Raw genomic sequence first — 27,314 nt, 5'->3', positions numbered from 1 at the left:
TCCTGTCTCTTGTGTGTTAATTACAAACACCACTTCACACAGAATTTCACTTAAAGGTTTAAAGGACAAAAAATCAAGTTGTTTTGTTTTGTTGTTGTTTTTTTATTTTAAGGAATTTTAATTATTTTAGTTTTTTACTAAATGAAAGGAGAGTGATGCGGCGCTGATGCGGACGCTGCACCGGTCCGTCGTGGTGAAGAGGGAGCTGAGTGTAAAAGCGCAGCTCTCAATTTACCGGTCGATCTATGTCCCTGCCCTCACCTATGGCCACGAGCTGTGGGTAGTGACCGAAAGAACGAGATCGCGGATACAAGCGGCGGAAATGAGCTTCCTCCGAAGGGTGGCTGGCCTCTCCCTTAGAGATAGGGTGAGACGTTTGGCCATCCGGGAGGGGCTCAGAGTAGAGCCGCTGCTCCTCCACATCGAAAAGGAGCCAGCTGAGGTGGTTCGGGCATCTGACAAGGATGCCCCCTGGGCGCCTCCTGGGTGAGGTGTTCCAGGCATGTCCCACCGGGAGGAGGCCCCGGGGCAGACCCAGGACACGCTGGAGAGATTATATCTCTCGGCTGGCCTGGGAACGTCTTGGTATTCGCCCGGATAAGCTGGAGGAGGTGGCTGGGGAGAGGGAGGTCTGGGCCTCTTTGCTTAGGCTGCTGCCCCCGTGACCCGGCCCCAGATAAAGCGGAAGAAGATGGATGGATAAAGGAGAAAATATGATTGAGTTAATGATCCATCCTTAACAAGAAGTTGCACTCTGATTTCTAAAAACAAACAAATAAAACATCTGAAATGGATAAATACACTTTGTTTTTATAGACACTGCCAGCATATGGTGTCTTACTGGAAGAAGGCAACTGCCATCAGGGTGTACACTGCAAGCAAGACTTGTTTGTGGTCAGCCACAATGTTGATGTGTGGGGTACGTGTCAACAGTTCGATGAATCCAATCCACTGACCTTTTTACCTCATAGCTATCATCAAGGTTATTTGTGTTACAGTAGCACTCCTGTGGGCCTGGAACGTTTTAGTACCTGCTTCCAAAACAGTAGGAACCTCCTAGTCACTTGCTGCCTATTATATCTCACCCTGGGGTGACACAGCAACCAGGTAATGTTACCTCACCTGCCAGTGATTTCAGTGACATGATTGATCTATATAGGACTTAAGATCTAAATTTTTTTTTTTCCCTCACACTGTGCTGTCAATGTGAATTAGAGGAGTCTCGTACACAGCAGGGGATGGCTGTAACTCTGAAGGTAGAGGATAATCTGCTAACAGGAAGTTTTGATCGACTAATGGTGGTTCAATCCCTAGCTCCTCCAGTCTTCGTATCAAATATCTTGGGCAAGATCCTAACCCTAAGTTGCTCTCTGATGCATCCGTCAGAGTATTAATGTGTGTGAGAATGTTAGATAGAAAGCACTTAGGCATACAAAAAACAATGCTGATGAACGGGTGCATGAGGCGTGTTGTATGAAGCACTTTGAGTGCGCTCAGAGAGTAGAAAAGCGCTATATAAGAACAAGTCCATTTACCAGAGGTCATTCCTACACCTGCAGTGTGTCATTATTTTGTTTCCAACACAGTCATACCGGTAATAAAACAAAAAAAACAACAAAAACCTTTTTAAGGTTCAAAGGTTTTCTGTATTGGTATATTTAAAAAAAAAAAAAAAAAAAAAATTCTGATAAATGCAACCTCAGGTAAACTAATCTTCTAATTATTAGGAAAAATACAGAAGGTAAGAAGGAGTTTGGCGTCCCCAGGACATGGACACCTTGCAGTCATTGAGTCAACAATTGCCTCCTCTGTATACCAAAGTATTCTAGTGTAGGATGTGAGGTTAGACACACATCAGTGAGAATACAAAGTGCAGCAAACATTCAGTCCATTAACACAAAAACAAATAATGCTGCTAAACAAAAGCTTCAGCTGAGACTGTAGCAGGATCTTGTAACATGACTGATCACAAGCACAGCAGCTAATCTACAACAGACTGACTGACAAAATAATCAAGGTGCCTCATCCGAAGCCTCTTGACTGCACTGCTGTAGCTGGACCTACAGAGAGATATGCATGAACTAATGCTACCAACTCTCAATGAACTGAATCAACTCTGTAAAAAAAAAGTAGGCCAAAATTCCTCCACAACAATGTGAGAGAGACTAATAAACCCATAAAGAGAATGAATGCTTCAAGTTTATGGCTGCCAAAGCTTCTATGAGCTACTGAATCCTAGCATGCACTCTTTCACACACTGCTGAAGTTGTTTTTAACTCAAACGATTTTATTTTTGTCCTGATACATAAAACTTGACAATTAAAAATGTTTTGAAAGAGTCTTTCAATGAAGACATACACGTTTTGTTAATAAATATACATATAAACAGGATTAAAATGATATATTCACAATCACTGTAATTTTTCGGGCACTGCATTGTTGACACAGTGCAGAAACCCTACTCTGACATTATCAGATTGGCACCTTGTTAAGTGCAAGGCCCACAGCGTCTGCTACAGCCTAAAATAGATAAGTGTAGTAGTGGGCAAAGATGATATCCACTGCCCCACTGCTCTGCTTGACCTTGCATGTGTCCTGGTTTCATATTTACACAGTAACATAGCTTGTATAGGAGGAAGAGGGCACCCTCAAGTGTTTACTTGGAGCAGGCACATTTTTCACTTTACAACAGTGTGTGGGGCTGATGATTGAGCTCAGATTAGCTGAGATTCATTTAGCTTTATGAAATTCATCAATTTTGTCCACTATACCAGTGCAGCTTACAGTAAGATGAGAAGATTTGGAGATCAAGTTAATTTTAAAACCCCAGTCATTTATAGACTACTAACTGACCAGCAAGCTCGTTGTATGAGCTGTCAACTTGACGAATAAACTTACCAGATTAAAGAATACATTTTGTTACTATTGTAATAATTTAAAATATGTAACCACCATAGGTTACAACTTGTAGTCTAAGCATTTATTTTAACATGTCCTTCCTTAGCAACTCTTGTTGCCACCTGGAACTTTTAAAAGGTGCTCAGAATACCTGGGGACTCTTTTGGTTTGAACACCTTCGGGAAAAAAAAAGGTTGGGAAAGACGCTACCGCATTTAATGTGTCACTCGTTAACTTGTAAACTCCAGCCTTGTTAGACACCATTACATTTAAATAATATGAATTGAAATAATTATTTTCTGTTGGGATAACCTTGCCATACTATGTTTCATCTCCCAGTGTACCCTGTAGGCAACAAACTAGAAACACAACAGAAATCAGTGCAGCTGGATTTAAGCAGCATTGGAGCCCTAAAAATGTCAGAAATCTGTGTGTTATCTTCAAAGGGTCTACAAGTCACCAGTATGAGAGTAAATACAACTTTGTATGAATACTGAAGAGGAGCTTCATTAAATTCTACAGCAATGAAATAATATATATGAGGGGGCGGATCTTCCGGATGTGACGGCAGTGTCGGAAACGCTGTCAGACGGGAGTGATGCACGTGCTGGAGTTAGCTGCAGAGAGAACATGAGCACTTGTCTGTTGAGGTTGAAGAGGCTCGAAAAAGCAGCGAATATCTCTCACGGTGCCGTTTTCTGGTCCTCTTCTTTTCATTAGCACATGCTCAGGCTGCTAAGAGGGCGCACGGAGGAGCCTGACGACGCACTGAAGGGTAACTGAACGAGGAGGAGAGCAGCTCGCGGCGCGAAAGAGGAAAGTTGTCGGTGTCTGAGCCGGTGCGGCTTGAGAGAGTGTTTTTGTGTTTCTGTATGCGCACCTCGGCAGCTTGTTAGGGTGATTTATTTACAGTCGAAGGCTGATAAGAGGACTGGTGAAGGCTGTTTGGACAGCATGGCGGACTACCTGATCAGCGGGCAAACCGGTTACGTCCCCGATGACGGGCTGACGGGACAGCAGCTGTTCAACGGAGGAGACGGACTCACATACAAGTAAGGACCTTATCTCTATACCTGTATCCCTGGTAAGCAGGCCAAGTTGGGCTACTTAAGTTTGTACGTAAGTGGTTCATGTTTCTCAAGACATTCTACTAATATTATGAAGCGAAAATCAGGGTGTTACTTAATTGTTGCGTTTATTATCGTGTAATAGGTGCATTATTGCTAGGGCTTACTTTTAGCTCAACGGGGATAGCGCCCTCTCAAAAAAGAGAGGATCCTACATTTCCCAGAATGCAGTCAGTTTCAAGAACAAGAATTTGTTTTGTGTGCCTGTGTTTTGCGTTGTTAATGGTTTTATTTTTGTTTGTTTTGTTTTCAAGCAAATCTAGTGGCATTTAAATATGAACTCGCTGTTTAAATTTCGCGCCTTTTGAAAATCTGCCTTGTACGCAGGATTGAACGTTTCACGGTGAATCCACTGCCTCTGTGTAACTGTGCAGCTGTATGTATTAGCAGGGAAATCCCAGCAAAATTGTTCAGTGAGGTTTTGAAAGTCTCTATAAATTTTAATTGTTTTCACTTCATAAATCGGGCATTGTGCGTCAAAGGATCACTGGTGCCCTTCACAGCTAATAATACTGGACCAATCTGAGTTGAAGCCTATTGGAAATTAGAGGGGTGAACAGTCCTTCGGTGCACACACTTGCCCTAAATTTAGGCTCTGGCTCATGCAGTCCTGTGTTGTTAAGCTGGATCCTGTGGACCCTGGCTATATTTAGAACGTCGGCCCGGTAGTCCTCTGCACAACAAAACTGTTTATTCTTTAATGAAATTGCTTTTTACTCAGCAGGGAAAACTAAGAATCTGATTCACTGATTATCAAATCATCCACAAGATGACTCTGAAACTTTTCAGCTTTTTCTACCCCCCCCCCCCCCCCCCCAAAAAAAAATTAAAAATAAATCTGAATGTAATTATTTCTGACAACCAACCAGTGACCAAGCAATCCAAAATCCAATGATGAATTAAAACAATTTTTAAGCAATTAAAGATTTCAAAACTGTTATATATTACAAACAAAATAAAAGGAAAGCAAACAAATTGTGTTTTAGTGTTTCTTCTTTTTTTTCTAAATGGGTAAGAAAATAAAGCTGTATCAGCGAATCCTTTGACCCACTGGAACCCCAGGTTTAATCGATTTTAAATGCTGTTCATGCATAATAAAGTGCTGTGGCTTAATGACACACATTTTCTCAGGTCGCATGGATGAACATGCTTTCATACCCTTAGTCTGTTTCTGGGCCTCTTTGCCTCTACTCTGCTCCATGTATGCAGTCTTGTGAACATGACACTCACTGATGATCCCCGTCCAAGAAATTCATGTTATGTCCAGTTTGCAGTTGCATAAGATGTGTTCTTTTCTCAAATGCCATAACTATTTCTGAGCTTAAAAATCACCTGCTCAATATTTAACCTGTCATGTTCACTATTTACAAAAAATACTTACAATTACAATTAGTGTATTATTCCTTTTAACTCTTGGAGTGAAGCCAGTTTAGTCAGACATCGGGGGTTAAAGTGTTTGACATCTCAAAGGAAGCTTCAGAACTGTAGGCTGAAAAGATCTAAACTTTCTTTTACTTTAACTGTTTTTGTTTCTCCCCCAGTGACTTCCTGATTCTGCCAGGCTACATTGACTTCACTGCTGATCAAGTGGTGAGTTGAGTCGACAGACGAATAATTGCCAACATGCAAAATCTGGTTAAAGCTGATGTTGTAGTATTATACTAATCCAAGCTGGATAATGTTCAGGGTGGGAGCATATGAGGTGAGAGTGAGGATTATGAGCTGTGTGCCTCCCATCTCTAATGTTATCTCACAGTGCTTCCATAAATTGCACAGTTTGTTTTCACTTTAAAGAGACTCTAACTTTTTCTAAATGCTGTCACTGTGACGTTCAGGGGATACCAACTAACTACAAAACTGGCAAACCGAGGTGGGGGCACACCTATCTAATGTTTACTAACTTTAGCCTTCATGAGCTGCTGGTCATACCAGACCAAGTAAGGTTGTAGCAGAGAAACGCCTGTGTTTATTGCTCTTGAATGTTGTGCTCTGAGAAATGTCACCAAAGGCTGCACCAGCATAAACCCATACAGCACCGTGGCTCACAAGGTTAAAGGCGTCGGGGGGGGGGGGGGCAGGAAATCTGATAGTGTGTTTGATTGAAATGACCATTTCTCTAAGGTGGTTAAGTTACTTCTACTTCTTTTTATCTTATTACTTCTACTTTTTGTCCTTCTCTCTGTAAACACAATAACTTGTAGAAGTATCGAATGAGTTCTTAGCAGAGGTGTAGAGTGGGGTCATGTTATTAGCTTAGTCATTGTCTTAATGATTTGTTGGTTGATGTTACACCCCGGCCTAGGCAACCGGAGTGCCACGTAGAAAAACAAAGATAAGGAAAATAAAAATAAGGTAAAAAAACACACAAGAAAAAACTAAAACGGGCTTCCACAAAAATCATCCCAAAACGACCACTATTTTCTTTAAAGCAAAATGATATTTATTTACAACGCAAGGCGCCAAACTATTTACAACGGGGGGGGGGAAGATCGCGACCATGACAACTGACACACCGGGCTTAAATACATGGAGGGAACAATCAGGGAATGGACAACAGGAGGGAAACACAGCTGGGGCAAATCAGAACTGACGAGACAAGGAAACGTAAACTGAACACACTAAGATACACAGACTTTCAAAGTAAAGTAGGAAACACATAACAGTCACGCAAAAACAACACATTTTACGGTCACAGTCGTAACACCCCCTTACCCAAGAATTAACATTAAACCCAAAAATGTTTAATTCAAGGAAACACCCAAAAAAACAAACATTTAAAACATACAACCCCAACGAAAAATGTTTGTTCCATGTCCAGCCCATACGGCACCGGCCACCGTCCCGCAGGCGACGCTGATGACTGGACGGGTCCTCCAGTGGAAACGGAAAACCGGAGCGGGCCCTCGGATCCTCCAGCGAAGACAAACGAAGCTGATGAAGGCTGGAGCGGTCCCTCGGACACTCCAGCGAAGGCGGATGAAGGCTGGAGCGGTCCCACGGACCCTCCAGCAGACGACGAAGGCTGGGGCGGTCCCTCGGATCCTCCAGCGACGGTGGATGAAGGCTGGAGCGGTCCCACGGACCCTCCAGCAGACGACGAAGGCTGAGGCGGTCCCTCGGACCCCCCAGCGAAGGCAAATGAAGACTGAAGCGGTGCCTCGGACCCTCCAGCAAAGGCGGACGAAGGCTGAAGCGGTCCCTCCAACGGACCCTCCAGCGAAGACGGACCCTCCAGCGAAGGCGGACGAAGGCTGGAGCGGTGCCTCGGACCCTCCAGCGAAGACAAACGAAGACTGAAGCGGTGCCTCGGACCCTCCAGCAAAGGCAGACGAAGGCCGGAGCGGTGCCTCGGACCCTCCAGCGAAGACAAACGAAGGCTGGAGCGGTCCCTCGGATCCTCCAGCGAAGGCGGATGAAGGCTGGAGCGGTCCTCGGACCCTCCAGCGAAGACAGAAGGCCGAAGCTGTCCCTCCTTCGGACCCTCCAGCGATCCCGGACGAGCCCCCATATGTTACACCCCGGCCTAGGCAACCGGAGTGCCACGTAGAAAAACAAAGATAAGGAAAATAAAAATAAGGTAAAAAAACACACAAGAAAAAACTAAAACGGGCTTCCACAAAAATCATCCCAAAACGACCACTATTTTCTTTAAAGCAAAATGATATTTATTTACAACGCAAGGCGCCAAACTATTTACAACGGGGGGGGGGAAGATCGCGACCATGACAACTGACACACCGGGCTTAAATACATGGAGGGAACAATCAGGGAATGGACAACAGGAGGGAAACACAGCTGGGGCAAATCAGAACTGACGAGACAAGGAAACGTAAACTGAACACACTAAGATACACAGACTTTCAAAGTAAAGTAGGAAACACATAACAGTCACGCAAAAACAACACATTTTACGGTCACAGTCGTAACAGTTGAAAATTGACAAAAAGCCTTATAACTTAGAAACTATGATTCTTACAAGTGTGGTGTGTATTCTTAACATATAGCAAGTACATTATAAAGATTTAAATTATGTCACATTTGTCCTTTGACTTCTCCTTCTAGGTCAATAGATTGATCTGAAGGTCTAGAGCTACATAAAATGACAGGCAACATTTTGTCGACTTGGGATATTTTTGAGTACAGTGATTCATTTTTTTGTAGAGTACAATAACAGGTTATAACTGTTTTAATACAAAACAATTAGAATACATGTGCAGCATTCCTGAATACATTTTTCTTTTTTAAGCAAAAACTCATGATCTAAAGCTTTTAATTTGCTCTTTATTATTGAACAGTTAAACTAATTTTACCAAACCGTACAATGAATGTTACAGATGTACTATAGTCACATAAAAACACAATTATTCTCAAAAGTAGGTGAAGTATATTAAAATGGGTTTCAACAGTGCAAAAACCAAAAGCATGCACTTTGCACTTGTTTTTACTGTACTACACACTCCAGTACGTTGAAAAAGAACAAAGGAGAAAAATGAATACATAGAACACACAATTCTAGTCCCAAAGTAAATACTGGCTAGAGAGTGAGCTGCCTTGGTGGAGGTTTGCGCTCTTGGAGTCTGTCTTGTTCATCTTAGACTTAGTTCATGCAACATCATAACCACATTTGTGTCAGAGCTGCAGTTTCCTTTTGTTATTGACATAGAAAGCAACAGTCTGACCAAATATATGTGTAACTTGGTTAATATGCATCCTTTTTACAATGCACATTTAAACAGTAGCTCTGAACTATTTTCTTTTCTCTTTTTTTTCTTTTTTCTTTTTTCAGCTAGTTTTGGTGTGTTCATGTTTGGACTGGACTGTTGTAACGAAGGAATTTCTTCTATGGTGATTTTAGGTGGCTCAGCATGTTGAGATATGCTGTATAAGCATTTCTTATGTTCTTTTAGTTTTAGGGTGACTGATGCATTGCTCTTGCATTTCACTGAGCAAGCATTTACTAGGACTGTTAGAGTTTGGAGGCCTACGGTCAACATGACCCCACAAAACAGGTTTTTGGGCATAATTCAAGAGTTATGCACAAATGTCTATTAAAATAAAAGTAAGTAATGGACAATGTATTTCAAAAAGGATAAAAGTCACTTGCATCTCTCATGTGGCTTTAATTGAAACTGAGCATTTAGTCCACTTTGTCAAAAATAGTTTATCAGAAGATTAAAAAAAATATTGTCTGTCACCATGAGAACATGTTAAATTTACTCCACAGTCACTCAGATTAAAAACAGTATGTTGTGTCCTACTGACATATACTATTGAAGCATAGCTGTAAGTAGAAGTACTTCTCTCAGCTGGAAAACAGTCAGATGGTGGTGAAACACCTCAGACGACATGATTGTCCTGTAAGTTGAAAGAAATGTCAGTGCCATTCATAAATCTGTTTAGTTGCCTTTCTTCGCTCCAAATATTTAACTATCTAAACACACACAGTCTAAAAACTCTGTGTCACTCTAAAAACATGTCTAAAAACATGACATGTTTTGTGCTGGTATGTTGTAACAAACTGATACATAGTGTCAAGTGTTTTAATGTCCAAAAAAATGTGACGTTGTAATGTCACAGCCATTAAACTGAAACTGGTTAAATATTTCCACCTCTGCTTACCCCACTGTGTGAGGCTTGAAAGGTTAAACTGAGTGTTTCTGTGTATGTAGGACCTGACATCGGCGCTCACCAAACAAATCACCATGAAGACCCCCTTCGTCTCCTCTCCTATGGACACTGTCACTGAAGCCAACATGGCCATCGCTATGGCAGTGAGTATAACAACCAAAGGCATTTATTGTTCTGTCATCACATCTGGCCATCCTCAGGCACACACGCATGTGTTATCTCTTCTTGCAGCTAACAGGTGGTATAGGCTTCATTCACCACAACTGCACTCCAGAGTTCCAGGCTAATGAAGTTCGCAAAGTCAAGGTAGTGATTCTGTGTTCAGTCTGTCTCTTGTCTTTTTTATGCATGTTTATTTTCATCTTTCTTAACTCGTGTCTTTTTTGTGTGCATGTGTAGAGCAGTGTATTTGTCTGCTTCCCAGCTTATAGAGTATAGGCAATGATTCCTTTATGTTCCTTTCACCGCTCCTTTTTTTTTTTTTTTTTTTGCTCAATCTTTATTTTTCCACATCCCCATCCTGTTTTTTCCCCCTCCTCATTTCCTTCCTCCCCTTCCTTCTCCAGCGATATGAGCAGGGCTTCATCACAGATCCTGTGGTGATGAGCCCCAACGAGCAAGTAAGGGATGTCTTCCAGGCCAAGGCACGCCATGGGTTCTGTGGCATCCCTGTCACAGATAACGGCAAAATGGGCGGCAAGTTGGTGGGCATCATCTCATCCAGAGACATCGATTTTCTGAAGGTGGAGGACCACGACCTTCCACTGAGTGAGGTGGGCATGCAAAAAATTGGTTTGATCTTGAAATTTACATCTCAAAATGCTCTAGAGACACTTTCTTAGAAACCTTTGTAATATTTTTCTCACAGGTGATGACAAAGCGAGATGATCTGGTGGTTGCCCCCGCTGGGGTGACTCTGAAAGAAGCCAATGAAATCCTCCAGAGGAGTAAGAAAGGTGTGTAGGTTGTTTCGTGTAAGACCTGATAATATGATGATTAAGTTGGGCCAGTTGATCAGATTTTGTCCTTGATCATAATTTTGGCTTTCCACAATTGCGGGAACATGATTGACTGTTAATGTGAATGTGTGCCCTGCTGGTTGAACACAAAGCAGTCCCTAAATCACTGCCTGACGGTGTGCCAGCACATACCAGTCACAGCTGTTTCCTGCATGCTGCAGCTTAAAGTTTCCTGGATGTACTCTGAATGAGAAACAGTACAAAGACAGATAAACAACAGATATCAAACAGTCAAAACAAATAGCAAAAGTCTGGCACAGCAAAAGGCAAAGAGGTTGTTATTCTAAACAGATCTTCATCCATTGTTTGGAAATACTTTAGATTTAGTGCGATCTGCAAAGCAACAAACTAACTTCTTCAACCACCTGAAAACACTTCACTAACTGTTAGGGCTGGGCAATATCATACCGTTCACGGTAATACCGGTGTAATGTTGGGCAATGATAAGAAAATGAAATATCACGATAGAATATGGGTAAAACGTGCATGCGCAGTGCCTTTGATTTCATACGCACATGGCGGAAAAAGCATGGCGGCGACGGAGAATGAGAAGGGCGAAAGCGGATCGTTGAATGAAACAGATGAACCAGAATTGGTTTGTAAAAATGCTGCAACTTCAGTGGTGTGGAATTGGTTTAGCTTTCATCCGTCAGATACACAACAAAGCACTATTTTTGGTAGAGCATGCTAGCGGGCTGTCGTTATTACTGTGGGGTTTTTTTTGTTTTTGGGTTTTGTTTTTTGTTTTTAAAATACGGCACACTTAAAATCAATTCTTTGATTTTTGATTTTTTTTATTAGATTTTTTTTTTTGCATTAATAAAGTTGTGGAGTTGTAAAGTATTTTGTCTAGTGTCAATTATATCGTCAGTTATATCGTTATCGCAAATTTTCACATGTATATGGTGATAAATAATTTTGGTCATATCGTCCTGCTCTACTAACTGTGGTAAAATGACTTCATGAAGGCAGGGGGGGGGGAAAATGCATTGTCTAAGCTAACACTGGATGATTCACGTTATCCAGTGTCAGTGCAGACATCCATAAAAGGTGAACCTGAGGAGTCCATCAGCACATCTATCCGGGTTACAAAGACTCACTGAAATCACCAATACAACTGCATTGTCTAGTCAGTGTAGGGGACAAAAGATATGTTATCCCCTCATGCAATTATTTTCTCAATGTGGGATAGAGCTGCACTGTAAACAAACTGTGGAAGGGGGAACAAATGGGATCTCACAGCCACTGTGTTCTGCTAGAGCTCCACCGATATATCAGCTGGCTGATAGATGAAATTGTAAAAACTAAAAAACAACTTTCCGCCATGTTAATGTTAATGTTGCACTGTTTGTCCACCAGAGGGCACTTTGTAACGTCCTTGTTGGGGGCACCTAAGAACAAGCTGATCTAAGCAGAATTTTGCAGAGTGTAAATGAGTAACCCATGACTTGTAGTGACAGTAAAACAAGACCATTGTTAAACTGCTTTGTCATTATTTTCTCAGTAAGGATAAACTATGATCATAACTACACATAATAATTGTTATGGGAATCAGTTTCATGTGTCTGAAAGGGGAAAAACAAAATCAGCCAATGTTGGATTTTTAAACCGCCAAATATAGAGTAGAAATATTGTTATTGCTCTTAAAAATCTTGTATCTGTTGGGCTCTCTTTGCTAAATTTTATTCACATATGTCATGCTGGTACAGTGAGTAGAATGAGACTATTTTGTCTTTAGGTGAGATGGATAAACGTCTTATTGTTTTGCAAAGATTTTTAATAGGAATATAATGCAGTGTAAAAGTGACAGCAGTATTCTGTTTTTTGTGTAAAGTTTATAAAATGATTTATTTTTCTTCCAAGAGATGCCATGACTTTAGTTGATGAGGATCAGTTTTATTTTTCTGTAATGATTTGTACATTAGTTGGAATGTAGCACAACACTGTTGTGTTGATGTTAAAGCAGTGCTCTGTTTACATTACAGTGCAATAAAAGTTTTTGGCGCAAAAATCTAAATAAACCTGATCATAATTTTGGCTATTATCACGAAGCCCTATGATGGGGAAAAATGTACCAAGGAACAGGGTAAGCTGCTTCTAAGTGCACAGCATGAGCATGCTTTCATGCCTTTGGTTCCTCCTGCAGGTAAATTGCCCATAGTGAATGAAGAGGGGTCCCTGGTATCCATCATCGCTCGCACAGACTTGAAGAAGAACAGAGACTTCCCCTTAGCTTCCAAAGATTCTCGGAAACAGCTGCTGTGTGGTGCAGCCATCGGCACACACGATGACGACAAGTACCGACTGGACCTGTTGGTGCAGAGCGGAGTGGATGCGGTTGTACTAGTAAGGACTTCTAATGTGCTTTTTAAAGGCATGGAATGTTTCAGGTGCAGAGTTTGGGGGTAAATTAAGTCGTGTTGAAACTGGGGACGGGGCTTAAACTGGGACCAATTTTTGGTTTTGTCATGCAAGTAAGAGACCTGCCTTGGTCCACTGACAAATATTTAACTAAAACCACTTAATGAAACAGTGTGCATAACCATGGAATCTGAAAAGAAAAAGCAGTCGCTTGGATGAAGGACAGAGTAGACCTGCCAATTATTGTTTAGAATACACAGTTTTTTGTTGTTAAGGGGTTATCTTCAATCTGGGTGAGTCTTCATGTCTTTGAATGGGAAGATCATGTTATGTTTCATCTCTCTACCTCCAGGACTCCTCTCAGGGCAACTCGATCTTCCAGATCAATATGATCAAATATATTAAAGAAAAGTACCCCAACCTGCAGGTCATCGGTGGCAATGGTAACTTCACTTTACACACACTAATATTTTCATATGTAAAGTATTCAGAGAAAGTATTTTCTAAAAAGAAAGTGTTCACTATAGAATGGATGCTGTTTTCTATGTATGCACTTGTCAGAATGGTCCATGATAAAGGCGTATCGTGCAAAGGGGGAGCGACACATCCTACATTTGTTCACAGCCAGTGGGCTTGAGTGTTGAACATTCATGTCTTTGATTGTATTTGCTGCTCATTGATCTGTTGCTTGTGGTGAAAATTACTGTTTGTTTGTTTTTTTTCCCTCCTCTGTGTCTCACCCGGTCTGTGGCAGTTGTGACTGCAGCTCAGGCCAAGAATCTGATTGATGCAGGAGTGGATGCACTGAGAGTGGGGATGGGCAGCGGCTCCATCTGCATCACGCAGGAAGGTGAGTGACTGAAGGCAAAACTGTACAGACAACAGGCACATCACTTCCTGCTTCCTTTTATAAAACGGCTCTAAACCAGTCTGAAGCCTTTGATCTGTATGGTGTAGCAGCTTCTGCTACAAAATGGCAGCAGTAAAGTTCTTCTGCAGCAATAAACAGTACTTAAAGTCTGCTTTGCTTGTTGAATCCTAAAGCACGGACCAAACCAAGAATGGAAACCTAAACTTTCACCCTGTGTAGTATATCGTATTGAAGGACAATTAATTCTGTATTTTTGTGTACTTTATGAGATTCCTGATGGAAACGTGAGCATTTCCAGTTGCTTAGTTTGACAATTTGTTGCATTCAGGGGTAACTGTTGTTGACAGTTCTGACCCTTTCTACTATCTGATGTCTGATCATCTTTGTACATCATAGGCTGTGAAACATTTATGCTGCAGCCTCATTTTATTATAGAAAATAACAATCAATTATTATGGTTTCTGCACTGATTACTCAAATTGGGCATAAAGCTGCAGTGCTAGTGGACTTTAAGTCATCCTTTGTGAACTTGTCCTCTAAGTTAGACAATGCGGTACATGATTATGGTTTTAAACTAATGTTCATTGAGATGTTTTATTTACACTGGGACATCTATTTAGTACTTAAGTTATGGTTCTGTGGAGCTGCTATTACTGTGTAGCAGGAGTTTGGGTTAGAAAGTTGAAGTTGTTGTTTTTTTGGGGGAATGGGGCCTAGTGGGTGGGGGTGAGAGGTACTCCTCAGTTTTTGTTTAGCTTTTTGTATTTGTTTTATTTTTCATTTATTTCTTTAATCATGATACTAAATCTAGCCTGCTTTTCATACACTCCTTTTTTATTGATTTGGTGAAGAGTATCAGCATCACCCCATTAGCATCACTTTTGTACTAAGACTGAGATTCTTTTACTTAAAACTTGTTACACGGCAGGCTTTCCCACTCTCACCTTTACTTTTCACTTTATCAGTAGAGCCTCTCTCAGCCACCTCTCAGAACGTCTTTGTAGTGGTGTAGTGCAATCCTGTGGCATAGTGCACAGGATTGCTATATATGCAGATGATTTATTATTATTATGTTACAAATCCAACGACTCCCCTATCTGCTATTATGGAATCACTTTAAAATTTTGTCTCTTTCTCCCATAAACCTTGATACACAGGAGCTTAGACAAAACGGAGCTACCTTTCCGTCTAACTTTTTCTGGCTTTAAGTATTTAGGAGTGCATATCAAGTTTAATCCCTTGTTGTGATAACCCTGTTGTAATTGCCTCCGTGGAAAATTTTTTTTAAATTTATTTATTTATTTTAAATTTGGTATCAATTCCAGTGCCACCTTAATTTTGTCTCTGCCTCTGCTCTGACCCCAATCTGTAATAATCAGCCCCCCTCTTCCTTTCATATATGTGCAAGAAAAGGAGTCAATGTTTTCATTATAATTTATTTATTTATTTGTTTATTTTTTTGGAAAGACAACAGTTTTCTCAGTTTTTAGTGATATGTCTTTTGTACAATTTGCCCTCATATTTATTCAGCTGTTTTCAAATAAGACACACTGCATCCTCTGCTTCCCCAGAGTTTCCATGTCAGCCCCCCAAGCATTTGTGGGAGGACTTATATGAGTTGAAGTCTCACAGTAAGGCTCTTATCTCATGAATATATACTTTCATTACTGCACTGGCCAATTACTCAACCAAAAAGATCACTTCCAGTTGAGAAAAGGAACTGGGTCTTAAATTTGGGGAAGATTACTTGGAAAAAGTAATTGATAGTATTCATACCTCATCCTCATGTGCAAGACTCTTCCTTACTTAGTTTAAGACAGTAAATACAGGGTGGGTGTCACATGGCCCTCTTCCTATTTGGGGGGGGAGTTATATCCAAGATGGCCGACTTCTAAATGGCCACCATGGTCACCACCTATCTTGAGGAGTTTGCCCTCTCACATATACTAATGTGCCACAAACAGGACTTTAATATCACCAACCATTCCATGTTATTACGGTGTATCCATATAAATGGCCCACCCTGTAGATTGTATTTGTCAAAATCAAGACTATCTAAAGTATATTCTGACAACCTCGACCTGTGCGGCAGATGTATTACCTCTCTGTGATTTAACTCGTCTGCCTTACACTTCAATCATACTGGACTTTTTGTTGGCACATCATAGAATTTAGTGTTCCTCGAAAGCTCTTCACCCTCCAGCTACATCACTTTGGCTGAAAGATCCAATTCAGACTCAGAGGGTATGCTAGTGAGGTTTTATAGATGCAGCAGCCTTTTATCATTTATTTTAATTCCTTGAAAACATTTGCACCTGGCTAATTTTGAGTATCACATTTTTATTTTATTTTTATTTTATTTTTAAATATTAGGTTAGACTTTGGGATGGGGATTGGTTTGGATAAGCTGTTTAATTTGGTTTCCACAAAAGCTTCACAATGTTAATGGCTTGAACTGTATTGATTTATACCTTTTTATTTGTTTTGTTTTTGTTGGGCCTGATATGTCAAACTAGATTAGATAAGAAAATTCTATAATTGGTATTTAAAAAAACAAAACAAAACAAAAACGTACGAGCTGATCAGGAAACTCCAATGTAAAGAAATGCAAACTTTGTGTAAAACAAACAGCGGTGCTACAATGAAAATCTACAGTAAAGCTACAGAAGTTAAAAAGCGTACGAGTGCAGACTGACTGAACCTGGTATGTTTATAAGGCAGCTTGCAGAAGGCTGACAGCAGCTGTCCTACTTTATATGGCAGCAATACCTGCAACAACAGGGGTGCGTCTAAAGGGGGGTATGGGGTGTACTAGAGCATATTTATTTCAAGACTAAAGTGACGTTATACTGCAGATTTAGATTAATATAAAATATAAATTACGACTTAAATTGTACCAATATATATGAATACAAATGAAAGCTTTTTCTTAATATATATAGGCCACTAAGAATATACAAGCCACTAAAACTCTCAGCCACTGACCTGGCATTATTAGCTTGGACACTGAATTATAAGTACCGTATTTCCCGGACTACAAAGCGCACCTGAATATTAGCCACACAAGCTAAAATCAGGGGAAAATCCTGTTTTGTACATACATTAGCCGCACCTGACCAAAAGCCGCAGGTGTTTCAATATTGACTTATCATATGTAAGAGAATATGCACAAAGCGAATTGTCAGGAAAGAGATGGCTGTTTGGAGACACACCCCTTTTATTAATATTTTGAAAATCAAGTTATGGGTACATATTTGCACATGTGCTGTGCTTCATAAATGAGTAACAAATGTAGTACATAACAGTAACCTACAGCACACCAGAAAAATAGATTCGGACTACCTTTTAGGCTCAGGTGCAGTGACACGGCTTTAACAAGAAGAAAAGTCAGTCATTCACCACCATCTTCCTGCGCACTAAAACCACCAAAGTCCTCTTCTCCAGTGTCGGATACGAACAGGCTCAGGATGGCTTCGTCATCCACTCTCAGCTTCTTTCCTTCGTTGTCACTTTCAAAACCAAAGATAATCCTCATTGTCATTGTCAGTGTCGGAGTCGAACACCCTCTGAAGGGCCGTGGCGGTGTCCTCCTCTTCATCATGCAGCAGTCCAGCCCTTCGAAATCCGTTGGTGATCGTGGATGTTTGCACACTTTTCCACGCTGTCAGAATCCACCGGTGGAGTTGAGCACAACTTGCTTTTCGCAAGTTTATCGCCGCTCGTCATCCACGACTCCCGCTGAACGCATAGCGCTACTTTGAAGTTTGTTTTTCGCGCTACTTGTACGGCACTGTTGCCTAGCGGATGGACATGTGACCAACATACCACTCTTGAACCCCGATCCTTCCGCCAGGCAACGTAGTGCCGTACAACAGCGGAACAAACAAAACAAATCGTCTTACGATATCACAAAAATCATGGAAAATCTATAGAAAAGCCGCACCTGACTAAAAGCCGCAGGGTTCAAAGCTTGTGCAAAAAGTAGCGGCTTATAGCCCGACAATTACGGTAGTTGTTGTTATTATTGTTATTATTATTAACGTCACTCATCTGAAGGTCTGCTTTCTGCAGCAGAAAAAGTATCAAAGCACAGGGCCTCAGAAAATCTGAGAATTTTTATGTGCTCGTGTTTCTTCATTGCACACAGCACATGCTCCTATAGAGGCTTAAAGGTTAAACATACATACATACATACATACATACATACATACATACATACATATTGCTATGTTTCTAATGATTTATTTTTGTAAATAAATAATTACAAAATATTTTTGTTAATGAGACAACTACTTATTTGATTAATTGGTTGAATGATTGATAGAATATGGAGAATATAAAATAATTGCTAGCTGCAGCTCTAATCCTGACTGTTTGCCTTTTGGAAATGAGGAAAGCTTTTTGTTTAACCCTTTACAGCCGATCGGAGCGGGCACGCTCCATTTTGCGTAACTATTTTTAAATCCCGGTAGCTCTGCAACCACGTAAGCTAGCGCAATAATTTTTTTTGCATATGAAACCGGAGGAGTTGTACTTACATCTTATGCCATCAGCTTGTCCTAGGTCACAGTTTCCTCCCACATATAGCTTTGCAAAAACTGCATAAAAATCACTTGCAGCAACAAAAACATGATATTCCAGAAACACGCTTCGCCGATCCGATCAGCTGTTTGTAACACTTCCTACGTCCATCAGCGCGAACTATCACATGACCGCATGACCTGCCCGAAACCGGAAGTGATGTCATTTTGCGGAAATGTAGTTTTTTTACGATCGGGGCCTTATGAGCCTATACTTGTGTTTTAAAAAGTTATGTTTGAGTTTATGACTTTCTGTGTCGTTTCTGGGATGCTTAGGACTCATATTGCACTGCTGGAAATAGTTTATTTTGATGCATATGCTGTTATTTTGCAAATTTGCACTATAATATTTATTTTCGTTTTTCCTGCAGTGTATAAAAATTGGTGTATTTCAAAAATAAAACTATGAAGACACTCAAAATAAATTTCCTGTGGTGGGAAACTAGTTTGTGCAACTTTTTTGTATTTACAGTTTTGAGGGATGAGCCTCTTAAATTTCTCTAACTAGAAATATATGTTAAAAAAACAAAAACGATTTTCAATTTTTGTAGTTTATTGCACTTTTTTGCAATTTATGTAATTACTATGCACCTAATGCAGACATATTATTAAAGTTTGGGCTATAATGGTTGTATTGATGTATAGCAACTTGAAATGCTCCCAAAAATGGCTCCACAGCATGTAAAAATATAATATAAGCTCTGGCGGACTTGGTTCTATGGTAGGCCTTAAAGGGTTAAACTCAGTTTAAATGTTATAACTGAATCAGTCTGTCACTTTTATGAGTTTTGTTTGTCTGCTGTAGTGAGGCTCTCTCTGTTCCTTGTTTCTGACTGCACTTGTCTCTATGTTGACTATGATTCTTGTGATATCATTAGGCATTTCTTGTTCATTTCCTTTTGCTTGTATTCTGTTTTGCTATCATCTTCATCTTGCCATCTTCTTACCTTCTGCCTTCCTTTCTGTCTGCCTCCTGTTCTCTCCCCTACTTCTCATCCTGGTGCGTGCGTGCGTGCGTGTGTCAGCTCCCCTCAGTGTACCACCAGCTATAAAGCTCCACAGCCCCAAAACCCCAACCACTGTTACGGGATACTCCAGTAAGTTCCCCTGCTGGTGTGCACTAGGCTCGGTTTGGCTCCATCATCACAGTGTGTCTCCCCCACCCACCCACCCCCACAGCCTGCTGCATTAATTGGGGTTCAGCTTTGCATCTGTAGGTGTACTAGAGTTTTAGAAGTTGGCCTTTGGGGTTTTGGGGTTTTTGCTTGTTCGTGTGTCCACACTAATTTGTCGATTATGCTGAGTAGGGATGGGTACTGGTATCCGATGCCATTATGGCACTGGTTCTGACATAAACGGTAATAACCAGACCGAAAAGCAGCGCACATTTCTGTGCTTTATTTCGGTGCTTTTTTTTTTCTTCCTGAGATGTCATACACTTTGGATTCTAGCCAATCATTTTATCTTTGCAAGCGCAGTAGGCGGGCCCAGGTACGTACGTTCTTTTAGAGCAGAGCTACAGATTAAAAATGCCCAAGGCAAAGCGGTCAACATCTGGCTGTACTTCACAGCAAAAGATGCAAACTCAGCAGCCTGCAACAAGTGCTTTAAGGTGATACCGTGCAAAGGAGGTAACACCTCGAATCTGATCAAACACCTGGCGACATATAGCATTTTGTTAAAAGCCAAGAAATGCGCCATTTTTGATAGCTTGCTGCGAGACCTCACACCGTGCACATCTACTGCACGTGGGTTGCCTGTTATCGGACCCGGAGTTAGCAACATCCCCCAAAAACCCCAAGAGTCCTGGCCCCTAGCCCTGCCAGTGTAGCAGAAATGATGACGGATGATGATGGCAGCAGCCGTTATTCTCTGCGTGAGTAGCTTAATGTTGTCTGTGTGTAAACTAACCACGTTATTGAATTAATGCATGTAAGGTGAACTAGCAAACACCTTCGTAGTTACATGCGGCTGTCTTCTTGTTTGATGGCAGATACTCCCTTCACCCTGGCCAAAAAGGCTAAAATGACCAAAGAAAAAGTGGAAAACAGCTAAACACGAGAGGTCTTTGGACAAAGTTTGTTTTTTTTTTCCATTGAAAAAGTATGGTATCACTTCCAGCCAAGAGTGATACCATAAATCCCCTATAGCTGCAGAAAAGGCTAACGTTGTTATCTTTTTTTACAAAAAAACCCAGCTGAACATGAGAGGTTTTTGAACCAATTTTGTGTTCTCCATTCTTTAAGCACCGGCACCGTTTCAAAAGTACCGGTTTGGTACTGGTATCGGATAAAACCTAAACGATACCCATCCCTAATGCTGAGTGAATGTTGCTCTTCTTCCACCCACTTTCCTGACCTTTTGATTTCTGTTTGAAGCCATCAGATTGAGACACAAATGTAAAGATACTATTGGTGAGATAGTGGCTGGGTTCAAAGGCCACTGCTTATTGTGTTAGGCGTCTCATCCATGTCTAACACACATTCCTAACATTGGAACAAAATAAAAAGCAGAGGATTACTAGATGGTGTGACTAGCTACCACAGGGTGTCTCTGTTCAGCACTTGTGGTCATGTTTGTGTGCTGGTTGGGACAGACTTTGCTTAAGGATATAAATGATAAGAATTAATCACCTTTGTCTACAATGTGGGGAAAGATGTTAAAGAAGTCGCTGCCACTGTTTTTGGCTGAAAATTAATCTGCACTCACCTGCTTTGTGGGTTCGTTTCTGCTTTGACCCTGCTTTTCATGAGTCAAAACAGAGTAGAATAGTAAAGATTTGTAGCTTGAACCTATTGAGCTTCACTGTTTTAGAGTACGGCCATTGCATATGATAACAGTTCCCTCTGAAACGTTTTTGTGTTTTTCACTGAATAGAAGCAGAGTAGAAAATAAATAGGGATCCAGTATTTCCCCACATAATCAGATTAAAGAACTGCCACTTTATTGAGCACTAGATTTTTACTCGTCTTGGTCTTAAGCTGGGGACATGAGTCCTTCCGCTCCGCAGCCTTGGTGAGCTTGGCAGTTTTTCTAGTTGTTCACCTGCTGGAGGCTGTGGTTTTGGTGGTTCTCCAGCTTGCAGCAGAAGCACTCTCTTCGCCAGCTGCAGTCCAAGATAGAGTCCGAGATCCTCTGTAGAGGGATGCAGCTGATTGATATCGAGGGCTGCAACAACGGCAACCCGGATAGATTGAACAACCAAAACCTGGTTGGCAGTAAATATACCTTGCTGGCCCACCCAACTAAAGTCTGTGTGGGGAAACACTGGAATCATTAGTGCTGGTAAGTACCTTGCAGTCCTGAGTTGGAAGGAAATGACGAGTTCAGCGGTTTAATAAAAGGAATTGGAATGTTGGGATATTTGTGTTTTGGCACTTTACTTCTGTTGCTTAATATTAGAGTAGTTGATCTTTTGAAAAATGGCTTTGAAATCCACTGAAGAGTCCTCTGCAGCTACAGGCAGCGTGTATTATGAGAGTTTGATTCTTAGAGCAGTGTGGTATTTCTCTGCTGATGTGACAAATTTAACTTCCTCATTTTCACATTTAACAAACATAACAGACATGTTCCCAGTTTGTCTGCTCATTCACTTTGTTTCTTTTTTCTAAACGTTGAACAGTTTGTCCTATTATTAGTCAGTGGAGATTTCTTTCCTCTTGCCTTCTCAAACTGTCAGACATATGAAAGAACAATGGCTAAATGATGGAAAAGCTGAATCTTCCAAACTGAGGCCAGTTCTTTAGCTAAATATGTTATACCGTGGTGTTATCGGCTGATTTTTAAGCAACTTCAACCACTTAAGCTTAAAGCTAGTTCTCCATACAACAAGTGAAGAGCAGGTGTAAAGTAAAAATGTTGGCCATCATCACACAGCCTCTGTCACTGAAGACAACATTCTGCGTTTTTAAATAACCGACTGAAGCAATCCCCTACATTGTTTACAGATTGAATTGAATTCAATTTGTTTTTTATTTTAATGACAAAATTACTTTTCATAAGGTTTTATCAGCCTGAGCTTGCTGCTAAAGGACACATTAGCAAGATGGCGCATACTGCTAGGTTTACTCACAATACATTAATGTGGATAGCTGAGTTGTGCTTGGTTTGGTGGTTTCAAGCTGCATAAGATTTTTAAAAGGCTCATATTAGCTGAAACCTCAGGATCAAGCTTAGTCAAGACAAGTTGGTGCATCTGGCTCGAGTTGTGTATTTACAGTAGTACAGAGGTTCTTTACAGGGCACCTTTCTCAGTTGTACCTGTTTAATCCACCTTCATCTGTTTTTTCCTCCTCTCTCCTCGACAGTGCTGGCATGTGGCAGACCCCAAGCCACAGCTGTCTATAAGGTTTCAGAGTATGCCAGGCGTTTTGGCGTTCCGGTCATCGCTGACGGCGGCATCCAGACCGTTGGCCACACCGCAAAGGCCCTAGCACTTGGAGCATCCACAGGTATGGATTTGATCATCAGGTGAACATGCATTGAAGCCATGTCGAACGAGAAAGAAAAACTTGATTTTTATCTTCTTGTTTTATTACTGAAGAACTGATTAAAGAATTTTAAGATGCAACATAATAACTAGAGATGGCACGAAACCACTTTTTAATGTCCGATACCGGATATCATAAATTTGGATATCTGCCGATACCGATATGAATCCGATATAGCGTATTTTGTAATCAATAACGGATTTTTTTTTTTTTTTTATAAATATCTTGCTGCATTTTGTATAAGTTCATACTCAAGTTTTAAAAAAAAAACAAGAGACTGAAGCTATTCTGTTATACCTGTATGCAAAAAATACACTCCACCCAAAACATGTTATAGTTCAGCAACACTGATCAATCTAATAAATTTAAACCTACACCATCCTCCCTATTCTGGTATTTTAAAGAGTACTTGCCTACCTAACTAATAGGGTTGCCAACTCCCAGAAAAAATATTAGAGAACCACCCCCCGCCCCTTAATCGATGTAATCAACTTTAATTTAATGCAAGTGTAAAACAAATGCACAGAAATCACTTATTTTTCTACAATAATTAAATAGATTCAGCATCTTTCTTCAACAGAATTGCAGACTGCACAGATGGTACCTTCCCAAAGGAAAAAGTACTATAACTTACTAAAGTGTATATTAGACTTACTAGTTACTATATACAATAATGGATTTCTATACATTTAATCAGATGACCACTTTTGTTGTAAGATTCAGATAATTATTTATTCAAAGTTTTTAAATGACATAACAAAGAAAAATATTCTTTGTGCCCCTGGCCCCCGACAAAACTTTGCTAGACCCGCCCCTGCACAGTTACCAGCCGTCAGCTACGTAGGAAAGGATCCTGGTGTTATTTGTCTCTCAGAAACAGTTCATAACTTCCCTTCAACTCATTCATGTCACCTAAAAGGTAAACCTGTTTCTCCATCACCCTGCTCAGCTCTGATGATTTAGTAAGAACATCTCCTAGTTCCATCTTCATGTTTCCCTCTCACCACATATCCAAACCGATATCGTGACCAGCAGCTTTTACAGCCGTGGCTCCACCAAAACCTCAGCTGACACTAGAAAGTAATATTAAATACATTCTAACAGCAGCTTATCACGCTTAAACGTGCTGCTGTTGTTTATCCGCCGGTCTCCTCTTTCTAGCACAAAGTGGGTGATAAACAAACGAGAAAGAGTGGACTTGTGGCAGAAAAGCCGATCAGCTGATCATTGATCATTTTCATGCTTGAAGTAATAACAGGGGAGGGAGGGGAAGTGAATGAGAGAAGTAGTGTTGATTTTTTAATTCTAGCTGAAGTACGGGACAAATCGCTTCCTTTTCACCTCAGTATGGAACTCCGATCGCCAGTCCAGCTGTGGCTCAATATATCAGTTGTTAAGCTTAACGTGGAAATACTATGCAAACATTTAGGCATGAACTTACACACTTGCTTTACTTCTCTGGGATAGTTTTGGCCGAGATGAAATGCCGCGGTTAGGAAGCATGTAGCGAGGCTCCAAATACTCCACCAGACCGCCGACAGGTCTCGCAGACAACAGCCGCTCTGTCACGTGACACATACTGCTCCGATGCGCCGAGCTGGGTTACGCCAAGTAGCGCGTTTTGTGAGGTGATTTTGTGATACTTCGGATCGGATTACGTTTTTTATTTCTCTCCGATATCCGATCCAGTAATTTAGGTCAGTAACGGACCGATACGTAATATCGGATCGGTCTATCTCTAATACTAACTGCACCCTACAGTTAGTGAGAAGGTAAAGTCTGACTGTGGAAAGAGCAAATTTAAAAAAAAAAAAAATCAATCACCTCATTGTTGTAATCTCGGCACAATTTTATCTTTGACTTTTTTTTTTATATATATATGATAGAGTTAAATGTTTCAGTAACTTTCTTTTTCTGTGTGTCCAGTGATGATGGGTTCTCTGCTGGCTGCTACTAGTGAAGCTCCTGGTGAATATTTCTTCTCTGATGGCATCAGGCTGAAGAAATACCGTGGCATGGGCTCCCTGGACGCCATGGACAAAAACCTGGGCTCCCAGACCAGATACTTCAGGTATCCGTAATACAACAAGGGGCTGTCCACCTTACACAGCCAGTCTGCCTGTCACGTTGTTGGGCCTTTCTTTGCCAGTTTTCCCCAGCAGACAACACTTCCTCATTTCATTTTCAGTGGTTTGCAGAACACAGCTGTTGTACTGCTATGTGGTGGTAAAGAATGATGAGCCTGCTAGAAAAGTATGGCGCTGGCATTTCACTTTAAAAAAACAAAAAACAAAAAAAAAAACCTTCATCTAATAGACAACCTCTAACGAGCTTACAAAGATGTTCACTGAACAAACTGGTCTAAACAGGCTGTTGAAGTTGATATGCTATCAGTGAGCAGTAGGTTGCCTAACAAGGGGTTCTCTCCACACTACTCACTCCTTTCTCCCTCCTCTCCCCTCCCAGTGAGAACGATAAGATTAAAGTCGCTCAGGGTGTTTCCGGAGCTGTGCAGGACAAAGGCTCCATCCACAAGTTTGTTCCTTACCTGCTCGCTGGCATTCAGCACTCCTGCCAGGACATCGGAGCTAAAAGCCTAACCCAACTCAGGTAAAAACACAAACCTGTCAGAGTTAACGCTGCACTCTGAGAGAACTCAAACAGCCACACAAGAAGAAAAATGAATGTTTAAATACTCAGAAGCAAGCCAATAAAAAAAAGTGATTAAATGTCCAGTGATATTTGAAGCATAAATCATGATCGATATGCAGTATGAATTTTACTGTCTAAATAAACACTTTCATTTGTACATCATACAGAAAGGTTTTTGAACTTTTTTTTTGGTTGCTTTTATCAGATAGCACAGCAGGGAGTAGACAGGGCAGCTGGGAGAGAGTGTGGGGGAAGATTGGGGACCAAAGTGGTGCTCAACAAATTTTTTTTTTTTTTTTTTTTTTTTTGCAGAAATGTTTTTGACGACAAATACATTGACAGTTATAGGGGGGGGAAAGGAATTCATTACGAAGTTTGAATCTGATGTACTTGACACATTTTGTAAATCACATTAGTGTGATGTGGCTGACCAAGTACAGTCAGGTGTATTACAAGTTCTATAGCTTGGCCATTATCTTGTATTTCACAGAAATTTGATGTCCAGCTTTATTCTTATTTCCTTAAGTTTTATATTGTACTTAATTTCTCACCATTTCTGCTGTCATCTAACAGCTGTTTTCTTTTTTCCTTCTCCAGAGCCATGATGTACTCTGGAGACCTGAAATTTGAAAAGAGAACAACATCAGCTCAGAAAGAAGGCGGAGTCCACAGCTTGCACAGGTACACACGCACACAGACATGGGTTTTCCTCAGTTTCATATTTCATGGTCTTCAAATTTCCTAGTTTCATGTCTTACCACAACCACACAAGCCTTCAGTTAAACTTCCTCTTTAGCGCCTGTAATCAGGCTACTGCTGTGTCTGTCTTAACAGGAAACCTCAGGGAGTATCGTGGATAAGTCGTGTGATCTTTTCTTCTCATACTCTTTCTCCCACAGTTACGAGAAACGTCTCTTTTAAGGAGAAGCTTGTCTTCTGATGGAGAATCCTTCCAACAGACATTATGCAAAAACACTACTTGCCAGATCATCTGATAGCTGTATTTGACGCACACCCACACTTCTCATTAGAGTAGTCTGTAAAGATCAACCTCTCGCAAACTCCACTCTTCCAGTGATCCATTAGTCTTCCTGCCGGTGTCATCTATGCATAGTCTGTTTTAAATGTGAAGGACTGAATTAAAGCATTTCAATAAGTGCACGGGTGATTGTGTCATGAAAATATCCAGTGCTTTTCATGTTGTTTCAAAGTATTTGAACCCTACTGTGTCCATTTCAAGATGAAAAATGTCCAGTAATAAAGCATGTTTTTCATAAGTGGCTGTGGTCTGTTTTTGTTTAATTGAACAACTTTGCTAAAACTTCAAAGAATCCTTATCTAGTAACTTGTGCCCTGCATGTTCTCATGTTACCTGAGGGAAGAGAAAAGAAAAGGATGTGCTGCAGCTTGTAGATGAGAAACTGTCTGTTCTAAACCGACCATTTAGTTTCTGTTCATCTAATGTAGGGAAGCAGTGAAGCAGACCCATTCATTTCAACTTCGTTAGTAGCGAGAGCTGACGGCCATCTGTGTGCCAGTTTCTACACACTTTATATCATCATCCACTCAATTTACTCCATTTAAGTCAGACTTTAAAAACAGGCTTGTTTTAGATTAATTTCTAATTTTATGTTTGATAAAGAGGTCAAAGGGGTCTATACGAAATATTCTTTTTCAATCTGATTTGA

At 40.8% G+C, this 27,314-nt stretch overlaps 1 protein-coding gene and 1 pseudogene across 2 annotated transcripts; one reads left to right on the top strand and one right to left on the bottom strand.

The window, feature by feature from the left end:
* Window positions 1-3,455: 3,455 nt before the first annotated feature.
* On the top strand, window positions 3,456-26,899 carry impdh2 (IMP (inosine 5'-monophosphate) dehydrogenase 2). 2 transcript variants are annotated; one of them, XM_086276913.1, is made up of 15 exons: window positions 3,456-3,950; window positions 5,567-5,615; window positions 9,695-9,796; window positions 9,885-9,959; window positions 10,220-10,426; window positions 10,522-10,609; window positions 12,819-13,018; window positions 13,386-13,476; window positions 13,788-13,883; window positions 19,510-19,581; window positions 22,792-22,935; window positions 24,901-25,045; window positions 25,441-25,584; window positions 26,224-26,307; window positions 26,526-26,899. In XM_086276913.1, exons 1-15 carry the CDS (start codon window positions 3,853-3,855, stop codon window positions 26,545-26,547), a joined length of 1,617 nt encoding a protein of 538 aa, XP_086133039.1. In that variant the 5' UTR covers window positions 3,456-3,852; the 3' UTR covers window positions 26,548-26,899. The 2 variants fall into 2 exon arrangements, with proteins under 2 accessions (XP_086133039.1, XP_086133040.1); XM_086276914.1 differs by lacking the exon at window positions 19,510-19,581.
* Window positions 6,201-12,330, bottom strand: LOC147305154 (uncharacterized; annotated as a pseudogene).
* Window positions 26,900-27,314: the final 415 nt, after the last annotated feature.

This window comes from Aulonocara sp. 'chitande type north' Nkhata Bay, linkage group LG20 (assembly GCF_057382095.1).
Source record: "Aulonocara sp. 'chitande type north' Nkhata Bay isolate Kocher_YH1m ecotype deep benthic linkage group LG20, A_spYH_male_GT1.1, whole genome shotgun sequence".
NCBI lineage: Eukaryota > Metazoa > Chordata > Actinopteri > Cichliformes > Cichlidae > Aulonocara > Aulonocara sp. 'chitande type north' Nkhata Bay.
Note: the sequence above shows the minus strand (reverse complement) of the source record. Positions and strands in the feature narration are given on the sequence as shown.